The sequence below is a fragment of the Eimeria maxima genome, genomic scaffold, assembly GCF_000499605.1.
Source record: "Eimeria maxima Weybridge genomic scaffold, Emw_scaff975, whole genome shotgun sequence".
In the NCBI taxonomy this organism is placed as follows: domain Eukaryota; phylum Apicomplexa; class Conoidasida; order Eucoccidiorida; family Eimeriidae; genus Eimeria; species Eimeria maxima.
Window position 1 is genome coordinate 1 of NW_013566903.1, and position 13,444 is coordinate 13,444.

Below are 13,444 nucleotides of genomic sequence, written 5' to 3' on the forward strand. Positions count from 1 at the left end.
ATATATTATATATATATATATACGAGCCTAGAGGAGTTTGGTGTTGTTCGCTGCTTGTGTATGCGATTGACATAAATATGTGTACAAATTTATGAAAAAACAGGATATGTATAACTATATATGAGGTTAGTCTTACCTTTGCCTCTCGGGTCTGGCTTGGCTTCTGTCTGAGAGGTTCACAAGGGAGGCGGGCAGCGCCGCAAGGAGTAGCACCACGGGTGCGAGGGCAACGGACTGCAGCAAATGATGAAAGATCGCAAAACCAGCATGCCTGCTGTTCCACACCTGCATGTGTCAGGTTTTGTGGTTGCATGTAGGTAAAACAAATAAAGTGCCCTGTGTCCCTGAACCCTTGTAGACAAACAACCCACCTGCACAAAGAAAGGCGTCCTCCAGCCACTCTCCCCGCTAGGCGCAGTTAAACGCGAGAAAACACCCCCAATAAAATAGCCGGTGACAGTGCCTATAAAACAGATGCATCAGCCCATGTTCATGTTCCTCTTGTGCGACACGGTTTGTGCATACTCTACAGATAATACAAAATACATGGACTCTATATATATAATAGCAGCATGTAATTTTTCATACGCATATGGGAGCTATAATTATCGAGTACATAAATATTATGTGCATATATAAGGTTTTAGGGGCATGCACTCCGGAATCCACTCCAGGCTCACATCACCCTGTTTGCAAATAAATATACATATACATGGATATACGTATATACTTATGAGCATGCATATGTATATGTAGGCATATGCACATAGATGTTCATATGCATACAGACAAAGCACACATACAACTATATGTATACCGTACGAATAAATTCACTGAGCACGCATGAAGACTTCCTCATGCTTGAGCTGTTCTGCCTCGCAACACAAATCTGGGTTGCGTTGTTCACCTCCAATGCCTGCCAACTGCGTGTAAGACATCCATCTAGTCACTTCGCCTTCAGGGGCGTAGTCGTCTACCCAGACGGGCAGATAAACAACAGGAACCGCCTGCAACCACCGAGCATCGCAGCAGCAGCAAGTTATACAAAAAGCAGCACGAAGAATACATTAGCACCCCAGTGTAGTACACAACCATACAGGCCCGGATAAACAGCGTAGAAGCACGCTCTTCTACATTTGATTATAAATTCGCAAGTGCCGAGCGCCCCATGCAGGAGAAATGTGAGTGCTGAGGGAGGGAAAGAAGAGAAGGTACCTGGCATAGGCCGGTGATGAAGCGCATGAAATACATCAACAACAAACTGTTTGAACTTGAAAAGAAAAAGAGAGAAGACTCCAAACACAACAAACTTGCCACAAGCAGCCACTTCGCTCCATAACTTTGCAGAGCAATGCCTGAACAAACAAAAAGCAGAAAGAGCATTTCGTCACCTTCCAGAATCCTTGAGATGAATTTGATTGAGTTCGCTTTTGACCCATGCATTCATTACTTTCATGCGCACCTGCAGACAAATTTCGAAATTGCGTGTCTGCACGAATTGTGCACTGGCACGGTAGAGAGAGAGAGATGCAAATAAGTTTGGGTTCCAGTGCAGTACACGCTTCTACATTTAACGGTATCTCAAATAGTGTAGAAAATATGCTACTGGAGACGATGATGCATGCATGTATGCGTACACACGCATATTTACCTGCATGTGCATATGCATATACACATTGTATCAGGAAGGGAGCGAAAGGGGTAGACATGGCTTGTAGATAGGTAAACGGATTAAAAAGTGAATATATACACAAGTATATAACTTTAGGCTCTCAACTTCACTGGTTGGCTCACCGGCGAAGAGGCTGCCAATGATGAGGCCGAAGTAGACAAGAGACCCAAAGAGGCTTTGCTCTACGAATTTGATTTGATTGTTGAAGTTCTTCTGAATTTCGCTAAGGATCGCTGGAATGACTCCGTGATCGAAGTTGCACAAAAACGAAACCAAAATGACGGACACCAACACCATCTTCAGCGTGGCTTTCCGTCTGTTTCGTCTGTATGCCGCAGACCCTCCATCATCATGATCGCTGCCAAATGCTACAGAAGCCCCCACTCCAGAAGATTGATGGGCTACAAAGGGCGCTGCGCCGTTTGCGTGTGTGTCTCCTCCGGAAAATCCATGGCTACCTAAATCGCTGTTAGCTGAAAAGCAAAAATAACAAAGACAGCAAAGTATACACGCATAATATGCCTGCTTGTTTTACGTATGTCAGTGTGCAGACAGGCGCACTAGACAACTGCAGACTCAACAGCACAAGTCGGGGCAGACAAGGGAGCTCACGTGGTTGCTGGAGGACCTGTTGATACCCTGAACCCATAGACGACAAAGGCCTGTATCGGTCTGTGCGCGCGTAGGGCTGTTGGTGCTGCTGCTGCAGCAGCTGCTGCTGCAGCAGCTGCTGCTGCAACGCCGCCTGGTTGCTTGCTGGATGAGCCATGTTTGAGGTGCACGGGCCCCAAAATACAGTTTGAAGACCCTGGAGAGTTCCCGCTATAGAGCAGAAGTTGCAAATCCCCCGAATACCATGGGGCACGGGGCAGCAGCTGCGTGAGCTCTTCTAGTGCTTCGTACTATGCTCCCTCTGCTGTTGCTGCTGTCTGCAGCTACAGGGTGAAGAGGATCTGCTCCCCTTCAAGAGAAACGCAGTGCCAAGGTGATTTACTAGACGCTTTGGGGGGCAGCAGCGTTCCCTGAGGCGTGGTGTGATGGTGTGTATGTACAGCTGCTGCCTGCTGCAGCCGGCGGCTGCTGGCCTCGGGGTACCGAGGGAGTTGGAGCGCTGTCTCTCCTGTTGAGTCTTCCAGATGATGGTGTATTTGTTGCAGTCTCTGCTAATGCGCCACCAGCAGAATCTGGGGCGCTTACGTTGGTTGCTGCCGCTGCCGACTACTGCACAGGAGCCCCTGGCGCGCTATGCGGGGGAGGAGAGCAAACTGGGCCTTGCTGAGGACCAACCCAAGTGTCTACTGTTCGTATTTGAGTAGTAAAGTGCAAAAAAAGGTGTAAAATCCTCGATGCGTTCCGTTCAAAGATGCGTAAACGCGAACGGTGTACTGGCGTTGGTCAGTGAGCTGCTGCTGCAGCCTGAGAGCTGCAGCAGCAGCAAACTGGGACCAAAGCCGAAAACACACGAGGAAGCAGTCAAGCCGTTGAAATTTCAAACAGAAGACGCAAAAAGGAAGGCAAAAGAGAAACAAACTCTCGCAGGAGGCCAAAAAGCCCCCGCACCGGTCGGCAGCGGCAGCAGCGCCGCTCTTGGCCGGCCCGGTTGCTAAGAATGTAGGCGCAGGCGCTGCGTTCACCCAGCAAACAAAAAACTCAAATTTTATGCTTGCGTATTTCGTATTCCTGTGGCTTTGTTTGTGTTTAAAATTGGGCGCCAAAGACCCCCGCTGAATATACCCCCAGCGCCCTAGTGCAAGTCGGGCTCCTGTGGCCGCGGTCTGCCGCAGTTGCCCGCTACCTACCCGTCCTTACGAAAGTATACCAGAGAATTTTGACGACAAAATGCACGTACAATACACTGCAGAGGCCTGTGAAGGTCTGGTTATCGCTTGTGCTGTGGCTCACACCCACGAAGGTGATTCCTCTTACAACACGCATTCAGCAGAAGTGTGCGTAGGCAGTTGGAAGTTGGAAGAGTCGAAGGCTACCAAAATACTCATTCGAGCCAAACACATGTAAAACCGAGAAAGCAGAGAATTGGTGCGCACATAGTTAGCAGGACCTAGCCCAGATATTAGGGAAGTTGAGCCGAATATCATCCAGCTGTCCAAGGGTGTTGTGCAGTCTGAAAGGTGGGAGCCCCGCCCTTAGTTGAGGACCATATTATGCTACAACGAAGTCTAGGGGTTGTAAAAGTATGTCAAAAGAGGTAGCCGGCCTAACAGCCAGTACGTATCCCTCAGAGGCGGAGCGTTTTTCTGATGGGATATGCTAGGGCGGCGAGGCCTGCAACCCATTGTAGGGCTACTACTGCCCCAAGACAACCCATAATGAAAGCATTGACAATCCATTTTTGCTGCATGCACTAAAAGTGAGAGCAATATTTAGGCAGTCTTAATCGAGCCTGCGAGCAAATTAAAGCACGCTTAACTGCTGCACGGAGAAAACGCCACATGGCCTGTCTGAAGTTGTATTCCATGCAGTCTGGCTAGTTACGGCTGATTCGGTGTTTAAAGTGAATACAACGTTGTCTTATGCACCGAAACGAGGTTTGGCCAGCTTTACACTTGACGCAACCTTGCAGCAATGAGTGCTACGCAATACATGACAAGCAGGCGCGTATATCCACAGCCACAAGCATCTATATCACCGCTGTGTGCATGATTCCTTGTTACTGCAGAGAAGTTCAGGTTCCGCTATGCACTTTTCTTCCCATACATCTTGCCTCACGTGCAGCTACTGAAAGCCTTCGTAGATGACAGATTTTGCACTTTGTAGGACCGCATGTTCGATGGGGGCGCGAGGGCAGCAGAGACCATCCCGACAGGCAGGTTTCCTCTCTAATATCACCAATTAGCTGTAAAGATGTCTTGCAAGAAAGCTAGGGGAATTCCGCAGATGCCCTCCCCCAAAGCGCTGTCAAATATCCTATCATTCGAACGAGGGCAGTGAGGACCAAGCAGGCGTTTAACTACTGTTTCCAGTTCCGGTGCATGCAGAAGGTGGCCTCACTATTCTTATATATATGGGCTTACAAGAGGTTTTGCAACAACAGGACGTCAAAATCACAGGCGGCTATTTTCCCTCCTTATTACTTCCACAACCTTGTACTGTTCCGCCCTAAATTGCTGGAAACTGAAGTGGGGGTAGGTTGCTATAAATAAAACCTTATGAGAAGCATTTTACATGTGGAGCAACTCACGGAGGTCCTCGGCTAAGAATGAAGGGTTGAATAGCACGGGACATGTCCATCAACCTTACAAGCAGAATTCGCTCTCAATGCCCGCCTCACCCAGAGGGGGAAGTATAGCGGGAACTGATGGCAACCTGGCAACTCCGAACTCAAAGGCTGGTAAGGAAGGCTCGGCACGCGTATCTGTGTCTTTTGCAATAAACAAGGCCACGTAGCCCTCGATTGCAAACGTAGGAAGACAGCGAGGAGGCTGCAGAAGTACGATTTTGAGAAGCGTCCCCAAACGGAAAAAACAGGCAATCAGGAAGCTGGGGGGCTCCCCACGCAACTGTCGGTGAGTTGATGGGGCCAAACACTTCTGTACCCGCATCCGAAAATACACCGCGACCTAACTAAGAGCTCACACAAGGTCGGTTGAACGGGGAACAGTTGCCATAGCTACTGCACAGATGCTGTGCACTGGATCCGCTGACCTACGTGTGTTAAGCCGGGTGTGCAGAAGGACCTACATCACCTGCTACGTGCAGCAACGGCTACGCAAGGAGCAATGGTTCGTGAAAACACAAATATGTTTGCTTTTGTTCAGATGATTAGGGTCATAGGGTTACCTGTCTCGGCAGCGGATTTGGAACCAAATTCTGCAAAGGTTGAGGCAATTTGGAGGCAGCACCTGCCCTGTTACACTAGCATGGATTTTCAGAAGTCCGGATGTTACCTAGTCAAAAGTTATTCTATATTGTACCTTCCACCCGCAAGCTCATTCCTGGGTTTGCAAGGATCGCCTCCCTCCGACAGATGTACTTAAAAAAGGCAACTAGTTTGAACAGAGAATGAGGGCGCAATTGTCAGAAGCCTTCTCAGTCACGTGACATCATCTCCACTAGTAGTAGCCCTTGATTCCGACAGGGGCTTTCTTTTTAGCGACGGATGCCAATGGCACAGCAGTTGTTATGATGCTCTGTCAGCAAGCCAACAATTCGAAAGAGCACCAATTCATTTCCCGCTACTCAAACCATTTCAAACAGGGAGCGCAAAAGTACCTAGTAAGCAAAACGGAGGTCTAGGACGTATGTGGGGAGCAGAAACGTGCCGGCGTTAATGTTAATGTTCAAACACGCCCGACTTCCAGAGTACGATAGTGATAGCCCTATTCTGTGGATTTGAGGGTTCGGTAAGTAACATATCTCCGTGAAGTATATACATGTATATTTTCTCCTGCCAGATCAGCTTCTGCTGGGCCTGCTGGAGTATCCTTGTAGTGTTTGGGCGCTACACTCCAGCCGCCCTCCAACGTAAACACTGCTTTCTGCAACTGCGTTCCTACCTACCGATTTCCACTTCCTTTCAAAATTACTTTCTTCTTACTTCTGAAATGCTTATGCGACTGCATCGACTGCTAAAGTCAGTCAAGGGCGACGGGTGAAGTACTAGCAAGGACGGCAAGCTCTTGTGGTACCAGACTGAACATATGCAAAACTGATTATATGTCGAAGCTTCGCTTCACACACAACGTTTGCATAAATTGAACGATCGTCCTTTAGCTGACGTTGCGTGGAAACAGGGGTGCAAACGGCGAGACCCTTCTAGAGGCGTAGGTTGTGCCGCTCAGAGGAAGATTACGTCCTCATGTGCCCTGACTGTTAGCAGCAGAGGAAATAGGACGACTTCAAACCAGGACTCTTGCTGACCCGTCTGACACCCGGACGGATTTGGACAGATAGTTCAATGAATTTCACACTGGGCTCATGATTAGTGGCTACTTTAGCATATACCCCATCGTTGACTCAGTATACACTTCATTCCCTGTTGATATATGGTTTAAATCATCACATTTGGAAAGTTCACAGGCCCCATACAAGCATCATTGTTGAAGCGGAAACAAAATTAGTTTGCCTTTTCCTGCGATAATTAATTAAACGGCTGATGTCGGCCATAGCATGGAGAAACGCTCGTAAGCAAAAGGCCAAACTGGACTCACCACACAATAGTTTCGGTATTTGCGACTCCATATGCTGACATCAACGAAGTCCATCAAATGTGCTTAAGTCCATTCCTTGTGACGAACAATTCGATGCATGACAAACAAGGCGATGCAACTTTCATACCCGTTGCAATCTGGTATCCCTATTGTTCACCGAAATACCGCTCTTCGGCGCGAGCTTGGGCATGACTGTAGCAGCCATGCCTTGTGCGCCTGGAGTTCCCGAGGTCCAAATACAGCTCACTGCCATGATGGGGGAAAGCGCAGGTACACCAAGCAACAAATAAAGGCAAATGCCATTCAGCAGACTCTTCCAAAGCAGGCGGCTTGGTTCCGATGGATCCACTTTCTCTTCCAGGAGAGCGGGAGGGTGAACAGCTACAGGAGATACCCACGCGTCAGGGGTCTTTTGCGCATCATTCTCGTCTCTACGTTTTTACCTACGCCGCCGACTTACTGTCACATTGGAGATTTCGGAGATTTCTAGGGAGGTTTGGAGAGCTGGCGGAATGCCCTTGAATTTACCCTGCAACGTGGCAAAACCCGTAATTTTTAGCAGCCAAAACTCCGGAAGAATGGAATGATATACAGTGCGAACAGTTTGCAGAGGACAAAGAAGACAAAATAAGTTGAATGGCAAGAAGACCCCCAACCGTAAAGACCTTCGGAAGATTATTTGTGCAAAACGACTTTTCCTGAACATATACAGTCCATCCTTAAGTCACGAACGCAGGGGAACTCATCGCTGCGGTGAGGAGCCCCTTAGCATTTTTTGCTGTGATCAGGTTTCCGTGTCTCTGCCTACAGCGAACTCACTGTCAATGGCAACACAACTGTTGCTCTTCCTATTTGAAACTTAACACCATCCCATCCTTTATACCCTTATTTTGAGCACCGTAATTCATAGAGGTAGAAAGCAAAGCAGCACAGTCTTTGCGGACTGATACATGGAATGCAATTGTAGCAGCAGCAACGGCACCTTCACCACCGGCATCGGGAGCAGCAGGGTGTGCAGACAGACAAGAGTAAGGGAAACTGCTGGATATTCTACCATAGGAGTGTCCCCAACGACTGAAAGGGGTTAGGGTACTCTGCTGCTTTGCATTGATGCTAGGCTTCGTGAGAATGTCACTCAGTGTCTGCGGTAGCCTAGCGGTAACAGAGGTGAGTGATGCCGCGCGGCCGTCTACGGTATGCAATGTATGCAAGTAGGGTGTGTTATTGCACCTGAAGAGTGGATTCCTGAACGACGTCGGACAGAGCTACGGAAGGAACACGACTTACTCAAACAAACAAAATCAGAGAATACTATCTTTTCTGCTTCAGTTTTCACTGTTATGAAGATCGTGCAATGAAAGAAAAAAAAGGAGCACAAAAAACAAGTAAAAAATATGAAATACTTGTAGAGGGCCCCGTGGAGTTCAAATGTACACATCCAAAACTGTTCCAGTGTACAAACCTCAGTGGAACTCTTTGACAGACTGCTCAACCAAGTCTACCGCCAGTGCAAACAGCGAGCGTTTGTCGAGTACTCAACAACATGCCTCCAAAGTACCTCCGTATTGCCAGCTGGGTTGTGCACTCTAGCGATTTCCCGCTGAACGTTTTTCCTGCGCAGCTGCTGAAGAGCCGTGTCCCTAACACAGTTACCGAGTAATTCATTTGCTAGAGGCTAAGGCCGTTCTGGATAGAGCAAGAAATTCGAGGAGCAGCAGAAGCCGCTGGAGCACGCCTTGCCTAAACGGCCTAAGGAGGAAACAAACGGCGACAAAACGATGGTTGGACGGTGGCGGTGAGAGGAGGCCGATGGAGCTCCTCCCGTCCGACGTTTGTAAGGCTGCATGAAGTTGGAACATGAAGCCTTAGGCTTAGTACGGAGCCTGAAAGAAACAAGATTTCCCCAAACAATTGTGTGCAGTGCTAATGCATGCAGCGCAGAGTCTCCGCTTTTTTTTCCGTACGCCTGTAGTTGGCTCGTGAACCCTCTCTCAGCCTTAGTAGGCAGCCTGCAGGCAATCAGAATTATTCAAGGACTGCCTGCACTGCTATAGCCTTCAGTACAGAAGGCTCGGTTGCGCTTGCGTATGGGGCTGTCTTGCTCCTTTAGTTGTAGGAAGTTGAGTTGCCTCCCTTCCCCCAGCTCCAGGGGCTTGGGTCGGTGTGCACAGGAAGCCCGGAGACTGTGGGGGAAATTATTAACTGTTTTTAAGTAACTCTTTCCTAATGTATTTCGACTCTCTGTAGCTTGCTGCAGACCTCGGATATGATCGAGGACTGTCATTACACGCACACCCGCTGCTGGGCGAACCAGGAGCTGCACTAAGCGATGCTTTTGCGATTCACTCCCCTGTAAAGAATTTCGTTGATTAAGACTCAAAAAGCAGCAGCGGGGAAGAGCAGGTGTTGTTCGTTGCGTAGAAACCAGTTGCAGTAGCCGGAGCAGCAGGAGCTACAGCGGCTGTCTGCCGGCCAGTGTCGCTGCTTTCCTTGGTGTGTGATCTCGTTGATGAAAACCCTGTAAATACACATAAAGTGTTTACTGCGTGGGAATGGAAAAAGAAGCATTCAAGAAAAACATCACACGGTCGCTGTTACCCTCTCCGCTGCCTCGGAACGGGGCCGTTCTATCGTTGGGGCACACAGCAGCGAGATGCTGCAGCATTGGTGATTTTCGTGCCTTAATTTCGGGAAATAAAAACGAGCAGCAGATTAATAAATCGGATGTTTGGAATAATGTGCGGTGTAAGGCCAATGTGCGGCCAGCAGCAGCAGCAGCAGCAGCAGCCAGGCGAGGGTGCTTGCTGCTGCAAGCAGCAGCAGCCGCAGGCTAGGGGCCCAAGGCGGGGCGTAGCGGCGCAGTCTGCTGCTGTTTCGGGGGCTTCTTTGTCTCCTCTACGCAATTATCCCTTCGAATCCGGCAGTGTAGTAGCAGCAGACAGGCTGAGGCACTTGAGACGATTTTATAATTAGCAGCGGCGGCAGCAGCCACTCGCGGGTGGCAATCGGCACGCGCAGCCGCAGCAGCAGCAACAGCAGCAGCAGCAGCAGCAGCACGGGAGGTTCTCGCTGCGTGCAGCAGCGGAGTGCTGCAGTAAAAGCGGCGATTCGTTAGAACGGTTTTGCCTGCTTATTCCTCTTCTGCTGCTCTTGTTGCTCCTAAGTCCTGCAGAGGGCCTCCTAGTGCAACAAGCGCTGCGCTGTCTGTCACTGGGGTCTCTGTTCTAGCAGCAGCAGCAGCAGCAGGAGCAGCCGCCGTTTGTGTGTGGTCGAGGGCCTTTATTCCTTCTTGTTGCTGCTGCAGCTTAACCATGCTGCTGCTAAGTAGCAGCTTCGCCCTCACCCAAGCCCAGCAGCAGCACACAACCTGCTCCAAGCCTCACCTTCCCTCGCAGCAGCAGCAGCAGCAGCAGCAGCCCTAACTGCTCTCGAATTCCCATCCTTTTCAAGCAATTGCATCCACTCATCAACCCATACACTTCCTGCGCCCGTCGCGTACTTGCAGGTGTACGTACACCTCACCCCGCTCGGGAAGCGGACAGCTGCAGCGGCTGCAGACCCCTTTGTTTTTCACCTTTCAACCGCATGCATGCATATTCACAGCGCAGCAGGGAGACACTCGGCTAACAGCGGGCGCCTCTTTTCCTTCCGCAGCGGCCTTAGACTCAGCAAACCATCGGCCGTTGCTACCGCTGCTGCTGGTGCTTCTGCTGCTCGTGGTGCTGTTTGCTGAGCTGCGGCAGCAGCGAAGGCAGCCACTGAAGCAGAAGTATCTCGCCTGGGAGGGAGGCTTCGACAGCGGCATTCATACAGTACCTAACGCACCTACACCGCATGCAAGCTGGTGGATTGTGCCTGCAAAGGTTGCGTGTGTTGCTGCTTTTTCATCTTTTCTAATTCAGCGGGGGTGCTGTTGAATTAGTTGTCTATTCTTGAGGGTTTTCATCTGAAGTATTAAAAATCACACAGATTGTTTGTTTGTTTGTTGGTTTCGTGGTGTTTGTTTGTGCGGTGTGTGTATAATTAAGAAAGAAGAAGAGCCATATATTTCTTCTTTGTTGCCTGTTCTCTCTTCTTGCTTGGCAGCTCAGCGCCTTGTGTGTTAGGGCCTTGGAGGCCTTTTTATTCTGCAGTTTTCTACATTGGTTTGTCTAAAAGGTTCGTGGTGGTGCTGCTCTTATCGATAGAGCGGCAGCGGATACGACGACGACGACCAGCAGCAACACGCATTACAACGTACAGCAGCAGCAGCAACATCAGCAGCAGCAGGCAACGGAATAGCAGGAGTATTTGGATTCGTAGGTGCAGCAGCAGGAGCGGCAGCAATAATGGCAGCGACAACCGATATCGATGTGGATGCAGTTATAAGCAAGCTGCTGGAGGTGAGGGGCAGCCGCCCAGGGAAGCCTGTGCAGCTGACGGAGGCAGAGATAAGGGGATTATGTCAGAAGAGTAGAGAAATATTTATAGCACAGCCAATTTTGTTAGAGTTAGAGGCCCCTATAAAGATATGTGGAGATATACATGGACAGTATTATGATCTTCTTCGCCTCTTTGAGTATGGGGGATTCCCCCCAGAGGCTAATTACCTCTTCTTAGGAGATTATGTAGACAGAGGCAAACAAAGCCTTGAAACTATCTGCCTACTCTTAGCTTACAAAATTAAATACCCTGAAAACTTCTTCCTCCTTAGAGGCAACCACGAATGCGCCTCGATTAACCGCATCTACGGATTCTATGATGAATGTAAGCCACATACATACATGCATGCATGCATGCATCCGTGCATGCATGCATGCACCGGCAGCTGCTGCAGCCACAACAAGAACAAGAACAGAGGGACGTACTGACAGCGACGTACCTAGTAACGGGGTGTATGTACACCTGGAGCCGCAGGGGTCTTCTTTGCGCTGCGCTTATGACCACGCGGGTTGTATGGTTTCACTTTGTTATTTCTACTGCTCCTGTTCTTGTGGACCATAATAGTTAAAGTATATACATGCATGCATGCAGGCGTTGGTTCGGGTGGATGTGCACGTCAACTCGCCAGCTGCTACCACAGCCACTTCTCTGCCTTTTTTGTTTTGTTTCGAATGAAGCAGTTGGCCTCATATCAATTGTGTTCTTGTTTTTATGTGTATGCATGCATGCATGCATATATCTGCATGGACACATGCATTTACTTTCTGCATGGACCCAGCAGATAGGCGGGGTTGCTGGGGTTGCGGGCAAATGAGTCGCAGCCCCATTTTCCCCATCTAGCGCATGCGTACTCCTAAGTCGAAAATGCGCATGGGGTTGCGTGCACGCCTGTATGCATGCATGCATGCGTGCTCCTGCATGCATGACCACATGCGTGCATGCTGCACGTGTGCATGCATGTGGGGCTTGACTTCTGGTTTGCAGGCAAGCGGCGTTACAACGTGAAGCTATGGAAGACCTTTACTGACTGCTTTAACTGCTTGCCTGTCGCTGCTATTATTGACGAGAAGATTTTATGCATGCATGGAGGTCTTTCCCCTGAGTTAAACTCGATGGATCAAGTTCGCAAGATTCTTAGGCCTACTGATGTACCCGACACTGGTCTGTCTCCCTTGGCTTCTCTTCTCGTTATTTACTTTCTTCTCTTACTTCGCTTCCCTCTGTGTACCTTGTCTTGACTTGTTTTGTTTTATTTTTTCTTATTTTGCTTCGTTCTGTTTAGCTAGCATTCGTCTTGTCCTTTGGTTTCTTTTGTTTCCGTTGCCTCGTCGTGGTAGCTTTTGCCGGCTCTCTTTGCTTTGTTTGCTGCTTGTTTTGTCTCTTTCTCGTGTTCTCTTTTCGTAGGTGTCTCGTGCTCGTTTTATGTGCCTTTGTTTTATTATTCTGGACCTCTATATTTCTTCCGTCTGCCTTGTGTGTTTTGTCTGGTTTTGCTTTGCTTGCATGCTTTTTGTTTTGCCTGTCTGTTGCATGGCTAGTTTTGGCTGGCTTTGTTTTGTTAGTTCTGTCCGCATCTGCTTGCTGTCTTCGCTTGTGTCGTCGTATTGGATGTCATGGCCGTGCTGTGCATGCTGGTGTACACAGCTGCACGCTATATGAAGGCCTTATTTGGAGTAGGAGTTGCATGAGTCTATGTTTGCGCTTTGTTGAATAAGTTTTAATCAAGGTGTACATTGCGTTCTGCTTCTTCCTGACTGTTGAGGGTTTCTCGAGGGTGATGCTTGTTTGCGTGCATGTTCTTGAATAGTTTATGCATGTATTTGTTTTGTATATGCATGCATGCACATATTTGCGGGAATGCATGTTCCTCTGCCCTGCGGAGGAACACGCAGTTAGCGTCGATTTTCATGCACCCGTACTTAGCTGACGCACGCAAGCATGCATCTTTTGCATGTTTCTTTTGCCTTTTCGTGTTTGTGTAGGGCTGCTATGTGACTTACTTTGGTCTGATCCTGAGAAAGAAATTGCGGGGTGGGGAGAAAATGACAGAGGAGTTTCGTTTACCTTCGGCCAAGATGTTGTGCATAACTTCTTAAGAAAACACGATCTCGATCTTATCTGCAGAGCCCATCAGGTCAGACTCGTGTATATAATATATATATATATATATATATATATATAT

General features: G+C 48.9%; 2 protein-coding genes across 2 annotated transcripts; one reads left to right on the forward strand and one right to left on the reverse strand.

The window, feature by feature from the left end:
• Positions 1-136: 136 nt before the first annotated feature.
• On the reverse strand, positions 137-2,441 carry EMWEY_00046720 (Transporter, major facilitator family domain containing protein, related; the record flags this gene model as incomplete). The annotated part of the gene is made up of 6 exons (XM_013483148.1): positions 137-234; positions 372-463; positions 842-1,007; positions 1,216-1,355; positions 1,795-2,145; positions 2,285-2,441. Coding segments are annotated over 6 exons (1,004 nt in total), but the record flags the coding sequence as incomplete, so codon positions are not given.
• An 8,727-nt stretch (positions 2,442-11,168) lies between these two features.
• On the forward strand, positions 11,169-12,500 carry EMWEY_00046730 (serine/threonine protein phosphatase, putative; the record flags this gene model as incomplete). The annotated part of the gene is made up of 2 exons (XM_013483149.1): positions 11,169-11,586; positions 12,247-12,500. 2 exons carry the CDS (start codon positions 11,169-11,171, stop codon positions 12,498-12,500), a joined length of 672 nt encoding a protein of 223 aa, XP_013338603.1.
• Between the last annotated feature and the right edge of the window lie 944 nt (positions 12,501-13,444).